We start from the raw sequence: 19,562 nt of genomic DNA on the forward strand, positions 1-19,562 counted from the left end.
TCAGTTTATAAACACCTTCAGCAGGTAGACCCGCTCTAGAGGAGGGGCTTATCCGTGCAGCACTACTGAAGTGGCACCGAGCCAAGAAAAGGCTCTCTCTCTGTCTCTCTCTCTATCTCTGTCTCTCTGTCTCTCTGTCTCTCTCTGTCTCTCTCTCTCTCTGTCTCTCGTCACTCCGGTGCGATGAAGTAAAATCATTCATAGCAGGCCTATTTTTTTTACTCAGTAACAGATGTGATTTAAAATGTAGCGAATTACAATACTTAACAGAAAACCTTCTTAAGTAAAAGTAAAAGTACAGATTTTAAAAACTTTAAAAGTAGTAAGTACACCAAAAAACTACTCAATTACAGTAAGGCGAGTAAATGTCATTCGTTACTTTACACCTCTGCTTACAGGGAGGTTTCAGAGCACAGGGTGAGTGTCATGGCGGACAAGAAGGGGGATGTAAGGTCCCTGGGTACTAGTCAAGTGCCAGAAATGCATTGTACTGCTTTATATCCATCAGCAACTGCTTTCCTGTTCGACAAGACTAAGATCCACAGACACACACTCAGCCCAAACCACTTCAAAAACATGTGTATGGGGACTCACCTTTCCCTTTGTCCTACAGAGACGTAAGAAACATCAAACTGCTCCTCATGATGTCAGGAACAACTCTGAATACTAATTAAGCTTTAGTAAGAGAGTCTGGAGTAGGGCTGGGTGATATGACCTCAAATCAATATCACGATTAATTGAACATTTGACCTGGATTACAATTAATGAACGATTATTTTGTTTTTCGCCCTCATAGTTCACTGACGAGGTCTCTACTGTAAATATGCTCAACTATTAAAGCTGGGATATGTTTTTTTAATGAAAGAGTGCATATCTTGTATGTACTTATGCACTTGATGTTTGGATGATTTATTAGTGTTGTTTATGTATTTATATGTCTCCAACTGCAAACAAATTTCCCTGTGGGGACAATAAAGATACCTTTTGACTTTGACCTTTTATCTGATGAACTATTTTGTTTTTCCACAGTGTTGACACTGGCTCTGTTGGTAGAGTCGGTCCTTTCAACTGAAAGGTCCAGCTCCTGCAGCAACATGTCAGACGTGTCCTTGGGCAAGACTCTTCACCGGAAGTTGCTCCCTGTGCTTCATCAGTGACGTATGAAGGTGCATGAATGGGATTAGTTACTTCTGATGGACCCTTTACTCAGCAGCCTCTACCATCAGTGTGTGAATGTGTAGGTGTGACCTGCGGTAAAAGTGCTTTGAGTAGTCCGAAGGCTAGAAAAGCACTATACAAGCTCATGTCCATTTAGCATTTAATAATCCAGGATCAATGAAGGATCCATTCTTTGTGGTCCAATTCATCCTGAAAATCATTGCATGCCATGTTTCATGTTTTGTAAAGCTTGAGTCATAATCCAAGTCTGACACAACAATTATTAATAAAGAGCTTCAGAGTGTGTTCCACTGTCTTGTTCTGAACTATGGTGCTCTATCATTGCAGTGAGATGTCTTAATGATTCACATGACACATCAACAGACGCTGTATGAACACTTTATTGTAGTCGTAGTCTTTCATAGTACGCCATGATGGCTTTGGTCGCACTCACTGAGAGTACAGTCACTCCCAGAAAGCCTATCGATCCAGCCACAACGAAGATGACCATCATGTGCTCCGCCCCTGCAGAGATGGACACCAGTCATTGGATGTAACTGACTGAACTGAACACAATACACCTCGAATTGAAAAGTCAGTCGACTCCGATAAGAATATCAACATTCAGATTAAATAGAATTGTAGGATTTTTGTTCCATCAGAAATTCAATACATTTGATCTCGTGAAAAAATAATCTTATCTGAAAAAAAGGCGGAAATCAGTAAAAAAAAGACCTTGAGCTGAAATGACTAAAAATCATATAACCTGAAGCATGCACATTGTTGTATACACAAGTCAAAATATAAAATAAGAAATGTGTCGCTCAAGATGAAGGGAAAGTGGGAAGCAGTCTGTTAGGAATCATTAAGGTTCTTCTTCTTCATCCTCATCTGTCTGTTTTGTTAATTACTTTAGACTGGTTTTCATGGGGAGAATAGAGAATGGGTTTAAGCTGTGTTTACTGGTTTGTCCGATAGTCTTGAATGCACCATTCCTGAGGTGCGCTCAGAGCGGTGCTCTGTTGCTTTAAATGACGTAATACGACAGGTGAAGTTGCAGCTGACGGAGGACCCGTACGGACGCCAACTTGGAAGCTGTCGGACCTAACCGAGGACCCACTCCCATGAACTTGTTTTAGTAACCAGCCGTATCTTATATGATCCAACACCAACAAATCAAACTGAACTCATACTGCACTCATACAGCTTGGGCTCGTCGCTCTAAAAGCCATCCGGTGCCCCGGCAGACCCGCGTGTAGGTGAGCTGACCTAATCTTATGTTTTCCCTGTGTTGAGAATCAGTCCTTTCTGTACCTGTCATCTCTTGACTTCTCTGTCACACTTCAGGTTAGGGCTAGTTTTGTTGTATTTATATGTGTAGCTGGTGCTAGCTCGTAACACAGTCCCTGTTTATCCAGATTATAAAACTGAAGGTTTCTCCTTGATGCAGAAACTCACAGGACGATGGTGTGGTTCCTGTTTTCAGCTTCTTGTTGATCAGCAGAGGTCCAGCAGACACGACAGCAGCCCGCTTACCCGTTCTGTCAACCTGACTCGCTGACCTCTTCCTGCGCTGCTCCGCGGTGCACTTCTACGACCAAAATCAGTTTGTTATGATCATTCGTTTCAAAACTTTACTCACTGTCAGTTTCAGGGCGTTTACACATTAGGCACGATTGTTTAGGACCGTGGCCGAGAAAGATGTGTTTATTTTACAGTTCTGCTGTTTTTTTTGTTTTTTTTTTAACTCTGCAGAAGCGCTGAGTGAAATCTCAATGACAGGAACCCAGCAGGCTTTCAAAACATAATCAGCTTTGGAACCAGGACTTTCAGGTTTTTAGTTATTTCTGCTTCACATAGTATTCCTCTCTTCAGCACAGTCTAAAGTTTACAAAAGGACCTCCAATCATTTCAGTTACATCCTTGAAACTGAAGAATTTGGAAGCTGGGTTGTTACCGTCGCTCAGGACAGCAAAACATGGCTGACTGGAAACTTTTTGGGCAACATTATTTTATGACCTTTTTGTTTGTTGTGATTTGTATCTCTACATCATTGTAAATGAGGGAGACCTCAATGATTTAAATACTTTGAAATGAAATGAAAACATCGAGAGGCTTAGAAAGGTCGGTAGAAATGTACACTACCGCAGTGACAAGGAGCTGCCATAAGGGGGCAGCAGCGAATATGTGTTAGATGCAATAATTATTCATAAGAGAAAGGAATATTGATTACCAATTTTTTTTGCATGCTCTTTTAAGTCCTTTTCTTAGTCTTGTTTTTCTGGCTGTATCAAAGAATCACTCCCATGATTCCCCGCCAGCCTCAACATTATCTTTTGTTAATGTTTTGATTGGGAGCCCCCTGGTGGAGGATTTACCTACAGTGCGTTAATGTTGAATCTTCACATTTTTCAGCAGGATACTGGTCCACTAGTTTGATGATTTACATGTTCTAACCACCCTTCAGTTTTACCTTTTCACAGTCCTCATCATGTCCACATATGTTGGCCAGGCAGTGAATGTAGATCGGCAGCCGCTGGGGCATGGTGAACACCTGAACAGAAAACCTGCTCTGCTGGGCCGCGCCGTTTACAGAGAGCCAGTGCAGCATGTGGTCAACGGGACAGCTGGGTAGAAAAGAGGAGCATGTTCAGTATCCAGTTGAAATGTTTTACTGGAGCGTTGCATTCCCGCGTTACAGGTTTCAAAAGGACACGATACTGGATACCTCTTTTGTTACCAACCTGCATATAGTTCTCATGCATAAAAACGTCACCTGACAAAACAATTGAAAGGGAATGCGCTGTGATGGGGACAAATAGCATGGAAAAAAAAAAACAGCCAACAGCAGCTCAACATGTACGTCCTGACGAAGGCCATTAGGCTGAAATACATCAGCGGCGTCCATTCTTCCTTCCTCTCTACTTTAACCTCTCACACATAAGAGGGGCCTTGACCGCTAAACCGAGTCAAACTGGTCCGCTGCTGGCTTTCTTTTGAAAAAATGTTTTTAATGCTAATAAAAGTCACAATTAAAAGCATTTCTCTGAATAATAATACATGGGACCCGTACAAAATAATCCCTCTTATCTCTCTTTACCCTCTGGAAGGCTGTGGATTTCTGGCTCTGCTCTTCTTTTTATATTTGCTCTTTTTTTTCTGTGTTTGGGACATTTCTTGTCATTAATAGTTGGGCAGCTGTGTGGAACGTTTAGCAAGCCTTTTAGCTCGTGGCGGTTTCAGTTACAGATCAGAATCAGAAATTAATCCCAGGGGGAAATTCAGTTGTTATTGTTACTCTTAAACACAAAACAGCAGTAGGAAATATAGAAATAATTTAAGATGTATAATAAAATAGAGATAATAAAAGTAAAAGTAAAATAAGATAATCTACATACAAAGCACAGTGACTTAAGTTGAAACAATATTTACAATTATGAATATACACAATGAGCTGTGTTAAACAGATATTCCACAGCAGTGTTTCTCAAAGGGGGGCACGTAACAATTGTCTTTAAAAAAAAGTTGCACCACAACAAACAAATATAATGATTTCTAGGAAGACAAATTAATTAACAGCATATATTTTCTATTCAACATAATAAGGGCACTATTTCCAACTTGAGGATATTCATTTATAATATAGCTTGCATTATGAATGTATGAAGACCACATGCATTGATTTATTCATGTTCTTTTCCCAAATTATTTCCTGAAAAATGTTCCTGGCAGGACAAGGGGGTACTTGGCTGATAGAAATTCTGAAAGGGGGTACACAGGCAAAAAAAGGTTGAGAACCCCTGTTCTACAGTGTATTGATAATGCTCAATATGAACAACATTTTGACTGGTTTGTAGACAGATTGCACAGTTTTAAGGTTAAATAAATAAATCCAGGTTAATAGTCCTGGGTCCAAGTGTCTGACTCTTAAATCTCAAATATGATTTAAGACCAGTTCTTTTAAAAGGTGGTGATTCTTTTGATACAAGCAAAACTAACATCTACACAGCCTGCATCATTTTAAAAACACGGCATTAGAAAGTGTCAAAGTGTCTAGCCTTTGGACAAAAATATCGTTCACTAATTTTTACTGTGAAACATTTTTCCCCTTACCCATCATGAAGAAGTAGACCCTGCACGTCGTCCTGTGGGTTAGGGCTCTCAGTGGCCCAGCACGATTCCACCTGCAGCAGCACGTCTGAAGCGAACGAGTTGTGCGTCTGCAGGGCCACCTGAAGGAACAGCGTGTCCTCAGGATCCAGGCTGATGGTGTCCCTGTAGCTGTCGGTGAACGTCAGGTCAGTGAACAAGCTCATGTTCAGGCCCAGCTCCAGAGAAGAGTTGAACTCCACCAGGGAGAGAGAGGAGAGCCTACAAAGACAGAAATCACATGTACATGTTGCTGTCCTTCATTTCCTGTTCAGGCTTTGATTTGTAATTCGAGCAAAGAGGAGAAAAATTATTTGCATCTCACCACTTCTTGTCCACTCCGACATGTGCGTTACGGACATAATGCCGGGGGTAGACACACTTCCAGACGACCTTGAGATCCCTCCGGCTGATGGTGTGCTCTTTATTCAAGGACACAGCCACAGTGTTCTGGTACTCGATGTGGGTTTTGTTCACCTAAACACACATGCTCAACAGTCACACATCTTATACAGACTGTGATAGCAGCAAATGCTAATAATAACTTTATTTATATAGCACCTTTTAAAAACACAGGTTTACAAAGTGCTTTGACAAACAGCAAAAACAAGAACAAAGCAAACTAAACCAAACACAGAAGAACATAAACAACAGCAAGAACATAACAAATGCAAAATACTAAAAATAATTAAATACAATTCAACAGAAAAGAACCCATAGTGCACAATACCCAACAGACATATATAACCCGACCATCACAAGAACCATCATAAGAACCCAACAACACAAGAACCCAACAACACGAGCTGAGACCAAGAGGACCAAAGATTTAAAAAGATGGAAGAAACTAAAAGAGCTAAAAGCAAATAAAAAGAGAACAGCAATAAAAGGTAAGCGCAGTAAAAGAAATAGAAACAAGTGAATAAATTATCAAAAAAAAACAATAATATTGATGTCTGCTGAGAATTTGAGCCAACAATAATGATTTTTTTTGAATCCTCAAAGTTTAGTAAACCGACAACTTACTGTGTCAGAAAATTGTATCTGTTGCATCTGGACTTTTGGAAAGCTCTGCACAAATCTGTCAATCACTTAGCAACAAACTATATTTCACCATCTCGGTGCCTCACCTGCCTCTCCGTTCCACATTCAGAGGAATTCCGTGAGGTGCTGAAGTAGTAGAACATCTCGCTCTCCTCCACGGAGCAGCGACCATCGTTCAGCTTCACGTCCACCGCCCCGCCCAGGTGAGACGTCAGGTAAGGTTTGGCTATTCCTCCACTCAACAGTTTATCCAGACACTGGCTGAAAAGACCTTTCTCTGTTTCAAAACAAATTAAGAGCAAAGCATGAATCACTCTTTGATACTGACGGCGACTTTTAAGGTGGAATGTCAATGTCACAGTTGAAACACTTTAACATGCAGTTCTCTTAAAGCCCACTAGATGCAGCTCTTTCTAAACATTACATGAAACTACAAAATGAAGTGTTATACTGTAGTAGTGAATGGATCCTGTGTAGACCATTCTCTGATCTGCATTACTTTATGGAACTTTCTATACCCATCATTCTTCACCCTCTCTTTTTTATTGACTTTCACTTTGAAAATAAAACAAGAAATACCCCTGAAAAAAACAATATGAATATTTCAGGGACACACATGATCTTTTTTTTTTTCCATTGCATCCTCCCTCAGTCTTCACTTTAAAATGTCTTTTTTTTGTCCACTATGATGATAAAGGCCTTCACTAAGGCTCTTTGCTCAAATGACAGTCATCATATATATTTGGGCCACAAACACAACAAAATAAGAATCTTTCTAAAAAAAACAAAAAAACAAGAGAACCTTTGGTTAGCTTATTGACAACTTCTAAAGCTTATACATTTTACTTTTTGCACCCAGTATCACATTTCTGAGGTCTCAACTGCTTGTGTTTGGATTAACTTCTTTACATGCGACTGTTTCAGGCCAAGTGTGACAGACTATGGGATCAATTCACAGAGTTATACATCTTAATTGACCCATCTGTCACATAACTGCATTTTACTTATCATGTTACTTCAGCATCTTTTGCACTATTCACCACTGCACTGTTTCATATTTAGTCATGTAAACATTAGTCTTTTCTTATTATGTTTATTGTTGATATTTAATGTTGTACCTGTACATAAGAGAGCACAGTTCACCAAAGTTAAATTCATTGTGTGTCTAAGCATACCTGGACAATAAATCTGATTCTGAGTTACAGGCAGAGACAGAAAGAGTCTATGAGCGATTAAAGGGGGAGGGATGAGGTTGCAGTCTGCAATTTGGTCACTAGATGCAATTAAGGCCACATTTAAGCACAAGAACAAGTTGCTAAGGGGCACTGTAATGCCGTATTTGATGGTGTATACGGTAGACTCTTTCCATCCACAGAGCACTTTGTTGGATGCAACAGTGGGATTTGTAGTTTTTGAGTCGAGTTCCTGTGTCTGCCTTGGGGTTATTTTATGTTACATGTAAACACAAACATTTGTGTTTTCATGATGACAAAATTGTTTAGATGACGAAGCGTTAACAACAACTGCCATGTACATGTACCATAAAATGACTACAAATGCTGTAGTATGGGTTGATAGTTGATGGAGTGACTTTGTAATGAAACAACCTGCAAATGCATTGCAGTCCAACTACTCGTGCATGGCTATGGTCTGGGACCGTTATCTCAGAATTTTCAGAGGAACTGCATATTGCCAGTTCACACGATGCCAGACATGGTGGCGTTTTCATTAGTCTGCACTCTGGAACCCGTTTTCTAAAACTCAACCAAAGGTTACCGTTCTCAGCTGAAATAGTCGTTGTCTGAACTTGACCTTAATTTTACACACTCCTCCTTTAAAAGTAAGTAGTACATGAATTGTACTAGATATGTTAAATTTTTTACCATTGCAGTGTGGACTTGAAACTGCACGATGTTTGATCAAAGCGCTCACGTCGTAGTAGCCGTGTCGGCACACACACATGTAGGAGCCCAGAGTGTTGATGCACAGAGATTTAGGGGGACATAAAGCGTGCTTAGAGGAGGCACACAGATCTGGACCTGAAACAGAACCAAAATAATGAGATACATCCCAGGAAACACAGGATATCTGTAGGAATTCTGTGACAGATTTTAGAAGTGTTTTCACCGTCACCTACCATGCCAGTAAATGGCGCCGTCTGCTACAGTGAAGTTTGTTGAATTCAGAGAATGAATGAAATCCAGCTGATCGTCTACAGACAGAGGCACGTCTTCATCAGCTTTGGATGCATCGAAAGACATAAACAGAACCTCTGTTTCGTTTGGCTCATCTGCAGGTTCAAAGGTGGCGAGCTCAATGCGAGCCGGCAGATGGAAGTCCTTCAAAAGATTCTGCAGCTGAAAGACACAAAAACATACGATGCTTCAAGAACAAGGACAATGCACTGACAGCTATTCAAATGTTACTGCATTACGTAGTAAGGACTCTAAAAAACTAATGTTGTGATTTTCCATGTGAAATAATAAATAAATAGTGCTCAATGTTGTTTGTCGGAATTCAAATGTGCGTTTAATCAACTTTGAAATTAGTCAACTAGGAACACTTAAAAGGTCACATATTATCCAAAACACACTTGTATATGTCCCTAGTCCATCTACAAACCCCCAAATGATGAGAAAAGTCCATCCTCTCCGTCTTCTGCCTGCTCCACTTTTCAGAAAATGTGTGCTCAAACAGACTGTTTGGAGATTTTCCCTTCATGACATCACAAAGGGCAGTAGCCCCTCCCCCTGGTGGGTGACACTCCCACAACTAGGTGTTTGTTCTGCCCTCTGAGTCTGCCTTCTCACCGTAAACAATAGGACATTGAGAAAGCCCGAGTACACCCAAGCCCTTCCAGAGAGGGGGCGTAGTCAGACACAGCTCATTTACATATTTAAAGGTACAGACACATAAACAGCCTGTTCTGAGCAGGGCTGAAATAGAGGGGTTTATAGACATGATCAAATACAGGATCAGAGTGGATTTAGAACAAGAAACTTCACCGACATGCTTTGAGGAGCTCTGAGACTTATTTACACTGGTTGAAAAGGAGGAGGATATGTGACTTTTAATATATACATGAACTAGATGGTTCCAAAATAAATGCATGTACTGGAAAATACACTGTATTCACTGGTGCATATCTCCGTCTTCGAACAGTTGTAGTGTTTAGATATTTAGAAAAGGATGAATTTAAGCAGAGAGAACAAATTAAAAAAAAAATCCTCTGATCTCAGAAAATATGCAGAATCACAAGTGATGTATTCTGCTCAGCACTGTATAAAACCAACGTCTGACACTGTAATCAACGATGTTTGTAAAGGAGATTTCTCTTACCTTGTCTTTGACAATCTCCCCCATTTTAGCTTTTGGTTCTGACACGTCGTCCTGCAGATCCTCATGCAAAGACCAGGGCAGGACCATGGTGAGACCCATCGTAGACATGTCCATCTCCAGATCTGTTGAAGACACAATTATAGACACTATGTTCTGGTATGCCTATAAGGACTTTAAACCATCAAACAAATCAAGTCATAATCAGATTTAGGCCTCTCCTGGAGAAAATGTTCCCTTTTCTTGTTCTCGACAGTTGGTCTCTCTTTTATTAAATTCCCACTTCAAACATTTGTTTCACTCACAATAACCATCTGAAGAAATACAGGCTGCTCAGTGGATAGTCTAGAGCAGGGATGCGCAACTTTGGTCACAGCAAGGGCCACATTCATTTAATTCTCACTGCCAGAGGGGCCAAATTGTAGGATACAAAAACGATTACAGTCAATTATGTCCTCAATTTATCTCAACATATATACCAGTGATCAAATATTATTATGGACATATTTCTGGTTTTCATGATTTCATGGCAGATTTTGTCATGTTTTTCTTCATGTTTCCAATTAATTGATATGTAAAAATTGACCCAAGGGCCACGTTGAGGGTTAATGGGGGCCGCATGTGGCCCCCGGGCCGCCAGTTGCCTACCCCTGGTCTAGACTAACGGTTCCTCAGACTGACCTAGATGCAGAGCAGACTCATCGGCCATCAACAGGAGCTCCGTGTATGAATTTGTTCCCACGAAACACAACTCAGAGTGTTCAGACTCCCACAGTCCGTCACATTCCTCCCACACATCCAGGACGTAGTTCTTCCCCTCCTCCAGCCCCGGGAGTTGGAGCTCTGTGTTGCTCACTCTGCTGCTCTTGATGATGGGGCCGTTCTCCAGAGAGAGCTCGTATAAGAAGGTCACCGCTCGCTGGCTCCTGGTGATGGACGTCCAATGGACAGTGGAGTCGTTGGCGCGATACCTGAGCTCGGACACGCTGTGAGGTCCTGGGTATGCACACAGATACAGCAGGTCATACATCTGCATAAACAAAGATGGACTTGTATTTATGTGCATCAGTCAAATAAAGTTTGTCTTGATGTTAGTGACCCCTGTTCACTAAACCTAACTGCATATCTCTTTGCTGATTTTGTCATGAACGTGTGATATCTCCTCCTGCTTCTTTTTATATCCTGGCTGCAGTTTCAGGCTTTCAAAAGTAAAAATGTAGCGGCATCTTCACGTCAGGTTTGCTTTAAAACATTAAAATCCAATCTGTTTCATAACCAGCTAAAAACTTGTCACAGGAGCTTTAGAGGAGAACAAATACACTGAATATTCTGACTACATTTTTGTCAAAACTGCAGCTCTCATCTGATCTATTCTTAATCTATTTTTTTTGTACAATTTTTAATTTTTATTTTTTTATTTAAATTGTGCACTGTGTTCACTTTTGTCTGCAATCTTTGCTGCTGTAACACTGTAAATTTCCCCGTTGTGGGATAAATAAAGGATTATCTTATCTTAAATCATCTCTTTTGTAGTGCAAGTAGATGTTTAGGGACTTTCTGATCTGAAAGGGAAACCATTATAAAAACAAAACAAGCAAGGAATCTACCAAAGGCAATAGTGTTAGGTGATTTGTGGTTATGGTGAAGGGTAAAGCTGGGCAGAAATGATTCTATCACAGAACTAATATTGAAATATAATCAACGCATGCTTTTGATATATCCTGATGCTTTTTTTTTTTTCCTTTCTTCTTCTATCATCACTTAGACCCTGTGTCCACCTGGTCTTTTCTTCAGGTAGAAATGCGCTGCCTGTGAGCTCTGGAGCGTTTGGATGAAGCATTTGTTCTCTGAGAATAAAAGGGCTTCATGTCCATCTTGTCTCTATGACAAGAGTCTTTTTAAAACAGCCGCTGTATGACCCACACTGCTCCGTTTCTTTTAACTGCACGTTTAATATTTGAGAGGATGTTTGCTCTCCTACTTTGTCTGGACACGGAGTGAGGAGGATGGAGATACAAGACACGACCTGTAGGCGGCAAAAATAAGTAGAATAACTTATATTTTGAAAAGAGCGCCCAGTGACGTCATCACCGCCTTTCTGAAAAGCTGAAAGATTTTCAACTCGAGGCGCTCGGAGCTGCTGCACAGAGAAGGCGGAGCGCTCAGAAAAAAAGACGCCTGCCGCTTTGCTTTTTCTTCAGGCGGCCTCCTGCTGCTGCAAACCCTAAAATAGGATGGAATTCTTGTTAAGGATTTTTAACCTTCTAACCAGAGGACTGCTGTTTGTGTCCAATTTTAAAACCAATGATCAAATCATGACATTTTCCTAAACATATATAAGTTTGGATGAGAACAGTCGTTCAAGGCGGACACAGACAATGGTCTCTTGTACTCCTTGGTGGAAAGGTTTCCTGGCAGGAAGCCCTGAAGGAAAATTCAAGGCAGCGAGCGATGGCCAATCACAGCAGAGTACGTTGGTATGAAGCTGAACCTTGTCGGAAAAAGATGTCGTCCTTGTCAGGAAGATTTCAAAGCAATTTTTAAAAATGTAATTAAAGACTTCTAGATTTCAACCCCCATGCACACTACCTCCAATTCAACTGGCTGACCTGATGATCTGTCCTCTTCCTTTATTGAATCAAAGTCATGCAGGAGTCATTTCAGTCAACACTACCTCTTATTGTCAAGTCCTCTAGTGGTGAATACCACACACACACACAGAACAGCGAGTTCCTCTTAGGCGCCAAGGGGCTTGGCATGAAAATATTTATCTGCAGGGTCAACTATCTCTTCACATTGGATCTTTCTCCTGATCAGCAGCTGAGCTTTTCATTTCAACTGGAGGTAAAACAACACATTTGCTACTTCAGCACCATGGACAGCGCCTTAGATTTATCAATGCACAAACCTTAGTAAGAAAAAGGACATGCACCTTGAGAGCCCACCTGCTAACAAATGATCTCTTTACAGGATGTAAGTCAACAAGAGGGATGCATTCTGGATATTTCTCCTCAGAGTCAAAGTAATAAAATGGGGAATTTGAATTTGATCATCTTGGCTGTTTCACATCACCTGTGTGAGTTTCGATCGTCTTGGTGCTCATGATGACGCTGTCCCCACATAGCGCCTCCACCTTGGCTTGGTAATGTTGGCATGGTTGCAGCCCCCCCACAGTGTAGTCCGTGAGGAGCGTGGTGCCCTGCAGTGCCCCCTGGTGGTGAACTCTGAACATGGAGATGGATGAGCTGTTCCTCACTTGCCAGCTCAGGGTGTAGTTGTCGGAGTCGAACGCTGTCTGACGCAAGACCTGGATGTTAGAGTGACCTGAGGAGCATAGGGGGGGATCAAACTGGAAACTACATTGTTTATAGTGAACTGGAAAACAACTGTTTGTTGGAGAGTTTACTAAAAATGCTAATTTTTAAAGACCATCGAACTGCTCGCGCCTAATATTAAAATAATGTCTGATGCCAGTAAAAAGAAGTTAAAGGATGCATCGGGATAACCAAGCGGCTCTCTTGAAAAATTAAGCAAATGCGGGAGTGCAAAATCCTGCAGAACCCCAGAAGTCACATACACACCACAGCCCAAAAAGCCAGTTTTTACAGCATAAATTAATGATATGTGTTATTATAGTTAGGTGCGTACAGTAGCTGACATGATTGACAGGTGGGTGCGATGTAACGGTTCATCAAGAGGCTGAAAACCTGCCTCAGCTCCAGCTCTCAGTCCGTCGTTAGCTTGACTGAAAGTCAGACTGAGACAGAATTTCCAACATAAGCCTCCAGAGCCCCCTGCAGGAACAGATGGCTGACGTCACTCAGGCTTCATCCATTAATATTTACAGTTTATGGTGATGACAGGTGACTGACACCAAACTGCAGTGAATAAATACAATAATCCTGCTCCTTGTTAGTTACATTTTGTATCCTTCAGTCAATCAGATCACATGATTATAGGACTGTCTTCCAATATTTCAATAATTGTATTTGGATATCATCGTTATTGGCCACATAACATAACCCGTCCTATCGTGAGTAACCATGCTATTCACATCACTTCCTGGTTGTATTTGGGGTTTGAATGGCTTACCAGAGTTGCCATCATTTCGGACCATCTTGCTGTAGCGGGTCTCCATCCCTGCCTGACAAACCGCCTGCAGGCCAAACGTCACCCTGCTGCAGGGCTCCAGGTCAGACAGGGTGAACTCAAAGTTGTCCTCTTTGTGCCACAGGGGCAACTTCTTTACAATGTGGTTGGCACTGTTGAGGAAATAGGCGGTGACTAAGAAGAGGGAGAACTTGTGGTTCTCGGGAAAGTCCCAGGACAAAGATATGCTGCGGCTGTTCCACGCTGAAACCTTGAAGTTTCTGGGAAAGTCTGGGTCTGGTGGGAGAGACAGAATTTAAACATCTCTTTGGTCACTTAAGGACAGCTTAAAAAGAAAGACAAACGTTAATTCCCCACATGTAAAAGTATCAGAAGATGAACAGTCAAATGCAAACTAACATGATGTTGTGTGTCAGGCCACTTAAAGGCTTTATATGTGATTTTTCACACTTAAATGTAATAGAAATCAAGTATATCCTCTGAAAATAACTCTGAGTCATGACTGTCTACAATGGGTGTAACACTCGAGTCCCACTGTCTGTGATGTTTTCTGAGTCCTATCTTCAGTTTGTTTACATCGTCGGGACGGCCGGCTGACTCCTCCCCTCACATATAAAAGTTGTTTAATTGAGGGACTAGAGAAAAGAAGAATAACATACTGTACTCACTGATTAACTGTGTTTCTAGATCACGCTCATTTCAGGTAAATTTACATGCAGTGTGAAGATACGAGCATAAGAAAGATCACTAGCATTAGCATGCTAACACACCAATGCAGCGCGAGTTGTTTTGGTTTCATTCTGGTGCTCAAGGGCGACATCTAGTGGATCAAAAAATAATTTAAAAAAAAATCGCATATAAAGCATTTCATGAATATTTGTATCGTATGAAATCTTTTAGCTTTGCCTTGGTCTTCACAAACCCAAAAACAATGAGCCATTCAAAGATAATGCTCTTTAAACACAGAGTCTTGGATCAAATCATGAAACTGGTCTGTTCCAAAGAAGAGAAGGATTGTAAAATTGGATTAGTTCAGGGAATCCTGAGCTTAATTTTGTCAGGATTAAACCTCCAGTTTGTGTTGTTCAGAACTTTTTTTTTTTTTTTAAGATTTATTTCAGAATCTTCAAACTAAGACATAAAAGCAGGTACTAACATGAGATGTTACCACTTGAGGTAAATGAGGATTATTTATTTCTGTCATCTTTGTGAACTGGAGGAACTTAAGGATGTCTGGTAATCAAACCTTGACTGCTTACCTGTAAAAGTAGAGAGGCAGGTGGAGGTCTGAGAGCCTGCTACGTCCACACAGGCCACATACAGGCTGCACGAGTGGAGAGCTGTGAAGTGGTAGCTGCTGTCGGTGGATGTGTCCGTGCTGAGGGTCTGATAGGAACCCAGTTCAGTGTGGTGCAGGGTCACAGTACTGCTGACAGCTCCACCGCTGTCCACCCAGGACACCATCAGAGAGGAGGTGGTCCTGGACTCCAGCCTGACAGGGAGACGTCTTGTGTGACCTAGGAGGAGAAAAAGTCATCGTTTCAGTCATACAAGATGTTCAAGAAGACCGGAATACTCAATGAAAGCATGACTGAACTCTACATTCAAACATTTTACTTGCATTATGTGCTCATATTTAGATTTATTTGGACTATTTTGGTTTAATGGTCGGCTAGAATCAGGGCGGTAAGGGAGTCCCCAAAGACGTTAGGCCCAAATAAATCCACAGAAAAGTTTGACATCAGCTGAGAAAAGATCTAAAACGTTCTAAAATGTACATACTACCGTCTCAATGAATAAAAAAAGAAGGCTGAGACTAAACATAAAATACTCTTACCAATAGTGAGGAAGAAGTGTTCATCCTGGTGGAAGAATATTGTACCAAGTTCACACGCAAACACCTCGTCTGGACTCATCATATCCAGGGTGCTCTAGAAGAAGGAACCAAGCGTTGTTAGCGAGACGTACCAGCGTCTGTAAACATCCAATCTGTATTTAGATATCATAGTCACCTTAGTGAAACTTGTTGGTTTGTTCTGTGGTTGCTGCATGCCTTTGACTTTAGTGAACCATGTACCTTAAAGTGAGTTAAACACATTTCATCTGATGTTTAATAACTGCTGCTGCCTGATGGGTTCAAATTATCAAGAGGTTAAAGACACTTACCAGGGGCGATTCTGAAAGTCCACGCCTGAACGGAGTCTCCATACTTAAGTGTTAGCTTGGTTTCCACAGCTGGAGACAGGGTCAGGGAGGTTAATTTACCCGCCCTGCCGATGGATTTGACTGATGTTTCATTCAGCCATATGTTTCCATTCTGCCTAAAGAGGAAAACAATGAAGCCTCTGTTAAAACCAAGTGTTGTCCCAAACATCCAGATCACATCCACAGATCTGTGTGTTAATGCTGTTCTGTATATCATCACATGCACCAGTCACAATGATTCAATTTAACTGAAGGATGGATGGCTCCAATAACATGTGGGCAATCTATACAGATAATAGTTTTATTCGTTCATGGCTTTAAGATGAGTTCTAGATCTCACTTAGAGAAATTTTATGGCTGCACATATGAACACAGAGTATACATGGAAATACAATACTTTATTGTCCCCAGGGGGAAATTTGTTCTCACAGTTTTGCACGGTTGGTACACGAGGAAAACATATAAAGTTGAAGTATGGGGAAGTGCTTGTAAAACATCCACCCACTCAATTTTCATTTTGCAAAAAAAAAGCCATAAGAATCATAAGTAGAAGTCGGTATAGAGATCCATCAAACCCGCTATTCATTCAGTTAAAGTTGTTAAAATTGCATGAATTAGTTGATTACAGTATTCTGCAAATTATGTTTAAAGCTAATCAGAAAACATTGCCAAAAAACATCCAAAACAGATTTGAAAAAAGGGAAAGCCGTTATAATTTAAAAGGAACAGAGATCTTTAATAAACCGAGATGCAGAACCAAATGGAGGGAACGTTGTTTTACTGTGAAAGGAATCGGTTTATGGAACAATCTCAACAGAGAAACTAAAGAATCAAAATCAAACATGATATTTAAAAGAAAAATTAAAGCCAGTTTGTTGAATAAATATGTGGAAATATGTCAATGAGATGTATTGTTCTGTTTCATGATGCTGTGACAAAAATGTATTGTGATATGCTTTGTACGGTGTAAAATGAATTGTTAAGGAGGACCTACGATGGGGCTGACAGTGGCTGTGTTTGCCTGTAGCCAATTTATTTTAATTGTTTTGTTTTAAATAATGCTTTGTGAAAGAGGGGCAGATTTTATAAGATTAGTCTTCTTTCTGCTCCTTTTTATTCAAAATTTGAGATTTTATGTTTGTTTGTTTTTCTTAACTTTATTGTTCGTTTGAATTAAATAAAATTCACAAATAAAAAACAAATAGATATAACAGCAGGTAGAAACACATAGCAAGGGGCCACGTGGAAGCTTGTTTAGGGTTTCAATCGCTGAGGGGACAAAGCTCTTTTTGAAGCGTGCCCTCTTACAGGTCAGGGTTCTGTCCCCTGCCTGCTTGTCTTTGTTTTTTTTATATTATACTGTGTATACGAGTGTATGACTGTATGTGTGTTGGACCCCGAGAAGAATAGCCAATGCATATGCTGCCACAGCTAGAAACCTGTATTGATGACATCTTAGTGTATTTGACATATAAAGCACTGCTCATTGTATGTGTCCCTGTTAAATAAATCAATAAAAATCTCCCAACATCATCTGCTGGGGTATAGGGATAAACACTGAAGAAATCAGGGGGTGTAGTGCAGGGTATACACCTGTTTGTGATTGTTCAGTCTCCATAGAGTATACCCACTTCTAAATCTCCTCTGATTCACACCAATGATTGATTGACAATATCTGTGGTACGCTGCAATTTTTTTCCCTAGGATGGTGAAGGGATGACTCTCTCTACTCTGTTTCTAATTGGCTCATACGTACTAACTAAATATTCAAAAGGAGAGCTACATGTCGCTGTTTAAAACACAAGCAGATTATCCTCTCTGGACGTGCCACATAAAAAAAACAGTATACTCAGTTCTTTAGGCACCACTACACCACTGGGTGTAATGTTAAGCTTTCCACATATATAGTGATAGATTTGATAGTGTCATTCGTAGCTTGGAGGCCATAAAAAGGCCCAGTGGGAACATAGGGCCTAATTTGGGGAAACATTCTTGAGGGAACATATAGGGCTTAATTTTGATGGGGGAAAATTTCATACAAATTAGGAAAGCTAATGTACGTTTAAAAGCATTAAGAATTAAAACGTATGAAGACTCAAATTACATTTTTCTAAAATACGCCGAATTTATCAGTAATATATAATGAGTCATAAGATGTATGCCCGTTATGTTTTCCCATGTGTTCAGACTTGCTAATTAGCCTAGAAGACTTAAATGTGTTTTTGCAGATGGAGTTTGGCGCCAGGTTATCTTCACAGAAAATAAAGCAATTAAAGACCAAAACGTCAAACACGTGACTTTCTCGTGCTTACCTCTCCAGAACATTGTCTTTGGCCATCCAGCATATAGAGAAGGAAACGTCGTCGCTTCGTCCTGAAGAAACACGGTTCTTTTTTAAGTATCTACAAATAATGATGTTTAAACTGAAGGCTAACATGTCCAATTCTTTGAACTACTCACCAAACGTAATCAAATGATGCAGCAGTATTAAGATGAAAGAAAACATTGAGGAGTTCCTGAAATGATAACATTTGATTAATTCACTGAGAGCAAATGAAAAGAGAGCGTTAAAAACAACTGGGAAATCTTATTTTCTTACATTTTCTTTGAAATTCCGTCAAAGGAGCGCATGTTGTGTTTCTTTTAGCGTCGATGCTAGGCTGGAGGTGGAGGTGACGTACTCCTAATGAGAGACAGGTGTGTACGGCGTTCAGGTACCTGCAGTACCTGAGTCAATAAGTTCCTGGAAATCCTTTCTATGGGCCAGACACATCAGTCTGGTATAACACGGTGACGGTTACTCTTCGTTTTCTGTGGTAATATAATGTAGAAGACGTCGTTTAAACATTATGCTTCATGCATCATTATCTAAAGGCTATGAGATAACTATTTATGAGGGTCATAGCCAGGGGCGTGTCCAGATTTTTCTGACTGGGGTGGCCCGCCTGGGGCACTGAGTTATGCAGGGATGGCATGCAGTTTGTGGGTCCACACCCACACATGCAAATTAATCAAATGTTTACCCTTTCTATCCCCACTAATGACATGTACTCCTAAGTAACACAATTTGACAACATATAAATCTTCTTAGTTTGATTATTTAGGGACTCAAAAACAAATGGGCAAAGTCAGAATTTAAAGTAGCCTACTTAAAAAATTGCATGCAAACTCTTGTACGCTGTCTGAAAGATCTTAATCTTTTGCATTGTCAGGAAAATTCTTTTGTAATGTGACACCTTAAAATCAAGCTTTGCCCTTTTGTTTCTTCTTTTTAGAGATTATGTTAAAGTGAGATGTGTCCCTCTCAGATTGATTCATTTTAAGTTCTTCTACCATTTAACAGAGGTAAATCTTCAATATTTCATAAAAATCTTTAGACGATAAATAAAACATGAGAAAAGGGACACAGTAATTGATGTGTTTTTGTCTTTTTGTGCATCTTTCACTTCCATGACTCCTTGATCCTTCTGCATGTTGTTTCAGCACAAGGCCTGCAGGGGGCGATGTAAAGCGTGATGACGTTTGCAGGTGATGTTTTGAGCTGCAGTTTTTTGTTTTTT

The 19,562-nt window shown here is 40.5% G+C and overlaps 1 protein-coding gene across 1 annotated transcript; it reads right to left on the bottom strand.

Moving 5' to 3' along the window:
* Window positions 1-1,541: 1,541 nt before the first annotated feature.
* LOC132956290 (uncharacterized) lies at window positions 1,542-18,744 on the bottom strand. The gene is made up of 19 exons (XM_061029656.1): window positions 18,602-18,744; window positions 18,463-18,518; window positions 18,315-18,375; window positions 15,964-16,118; window positions 15,810-15,874; window positions 15,635-15,728; window positions 15,057-15,314; window positions 13,780-14,073; window positions 12,760-13,011; window positions 10,369-10,683; window positions 9,691-9,812; window positions 8,489-8,708; window positions 8,235-8,390; window positions 6,438-6,628; window positions 5,633-5,784; window positions 5,272-5,529; window positions 3,632-3,785; window positions 2,617-2,749; window positions 1,542-1,683 (listed from the first exon to the last, which is right to left on the bottom strand). The coding sequence occupies exons 1-19, from the start codon at window positions 18,631-18,633 to the stop codon at window positions 1,559-1,561; spliced, it is 3,093 nt and encodes a 1,030-aa protein (XP_060885639.1). The 5' UTR covers window positions 18,634-18,744; the 3' UTR covers window positions 1,542-1,558.
* Between the last annotated feature and the right edge of the window lie 818 nt (window positions 18,745-19,562).

The sequence above is a fragment of the Labrus mixtus genome, chromosome 22 (assembly GCF_963584025.1).
Source record: "Labrus mixtus chromosome 22, fLabMix1.1, whole genome shotgun sequence".
Lineage (NCBI taxonomy): Eukaryota > Metazoa > Chordata > Actinopteri > Labriformes > Labridae > Labrus > Labrus mixtus.

Coding starts and splice junctions, on each gene's coding strand:
- LOC132956290 (XM_061029656.1), bottom strand. CDS start 18,633: ATGCGCTCCTTTGACGGAATTTCAAAGAAAAT. Junction 16,119..18,314: donor AAAGACAATGTTCTGGAGAG/GTAAGCACGAGA, acceptor TTTCCTCTTTAG/GCAGAATGGAAACATATGGC. Junction 15,729..15,809: donor AACCAACAAGTTTCACTAAG/GTGACTATGATA, acceptor TCCTTCTTCTAG/AGCACCCTGGATATGATGAG.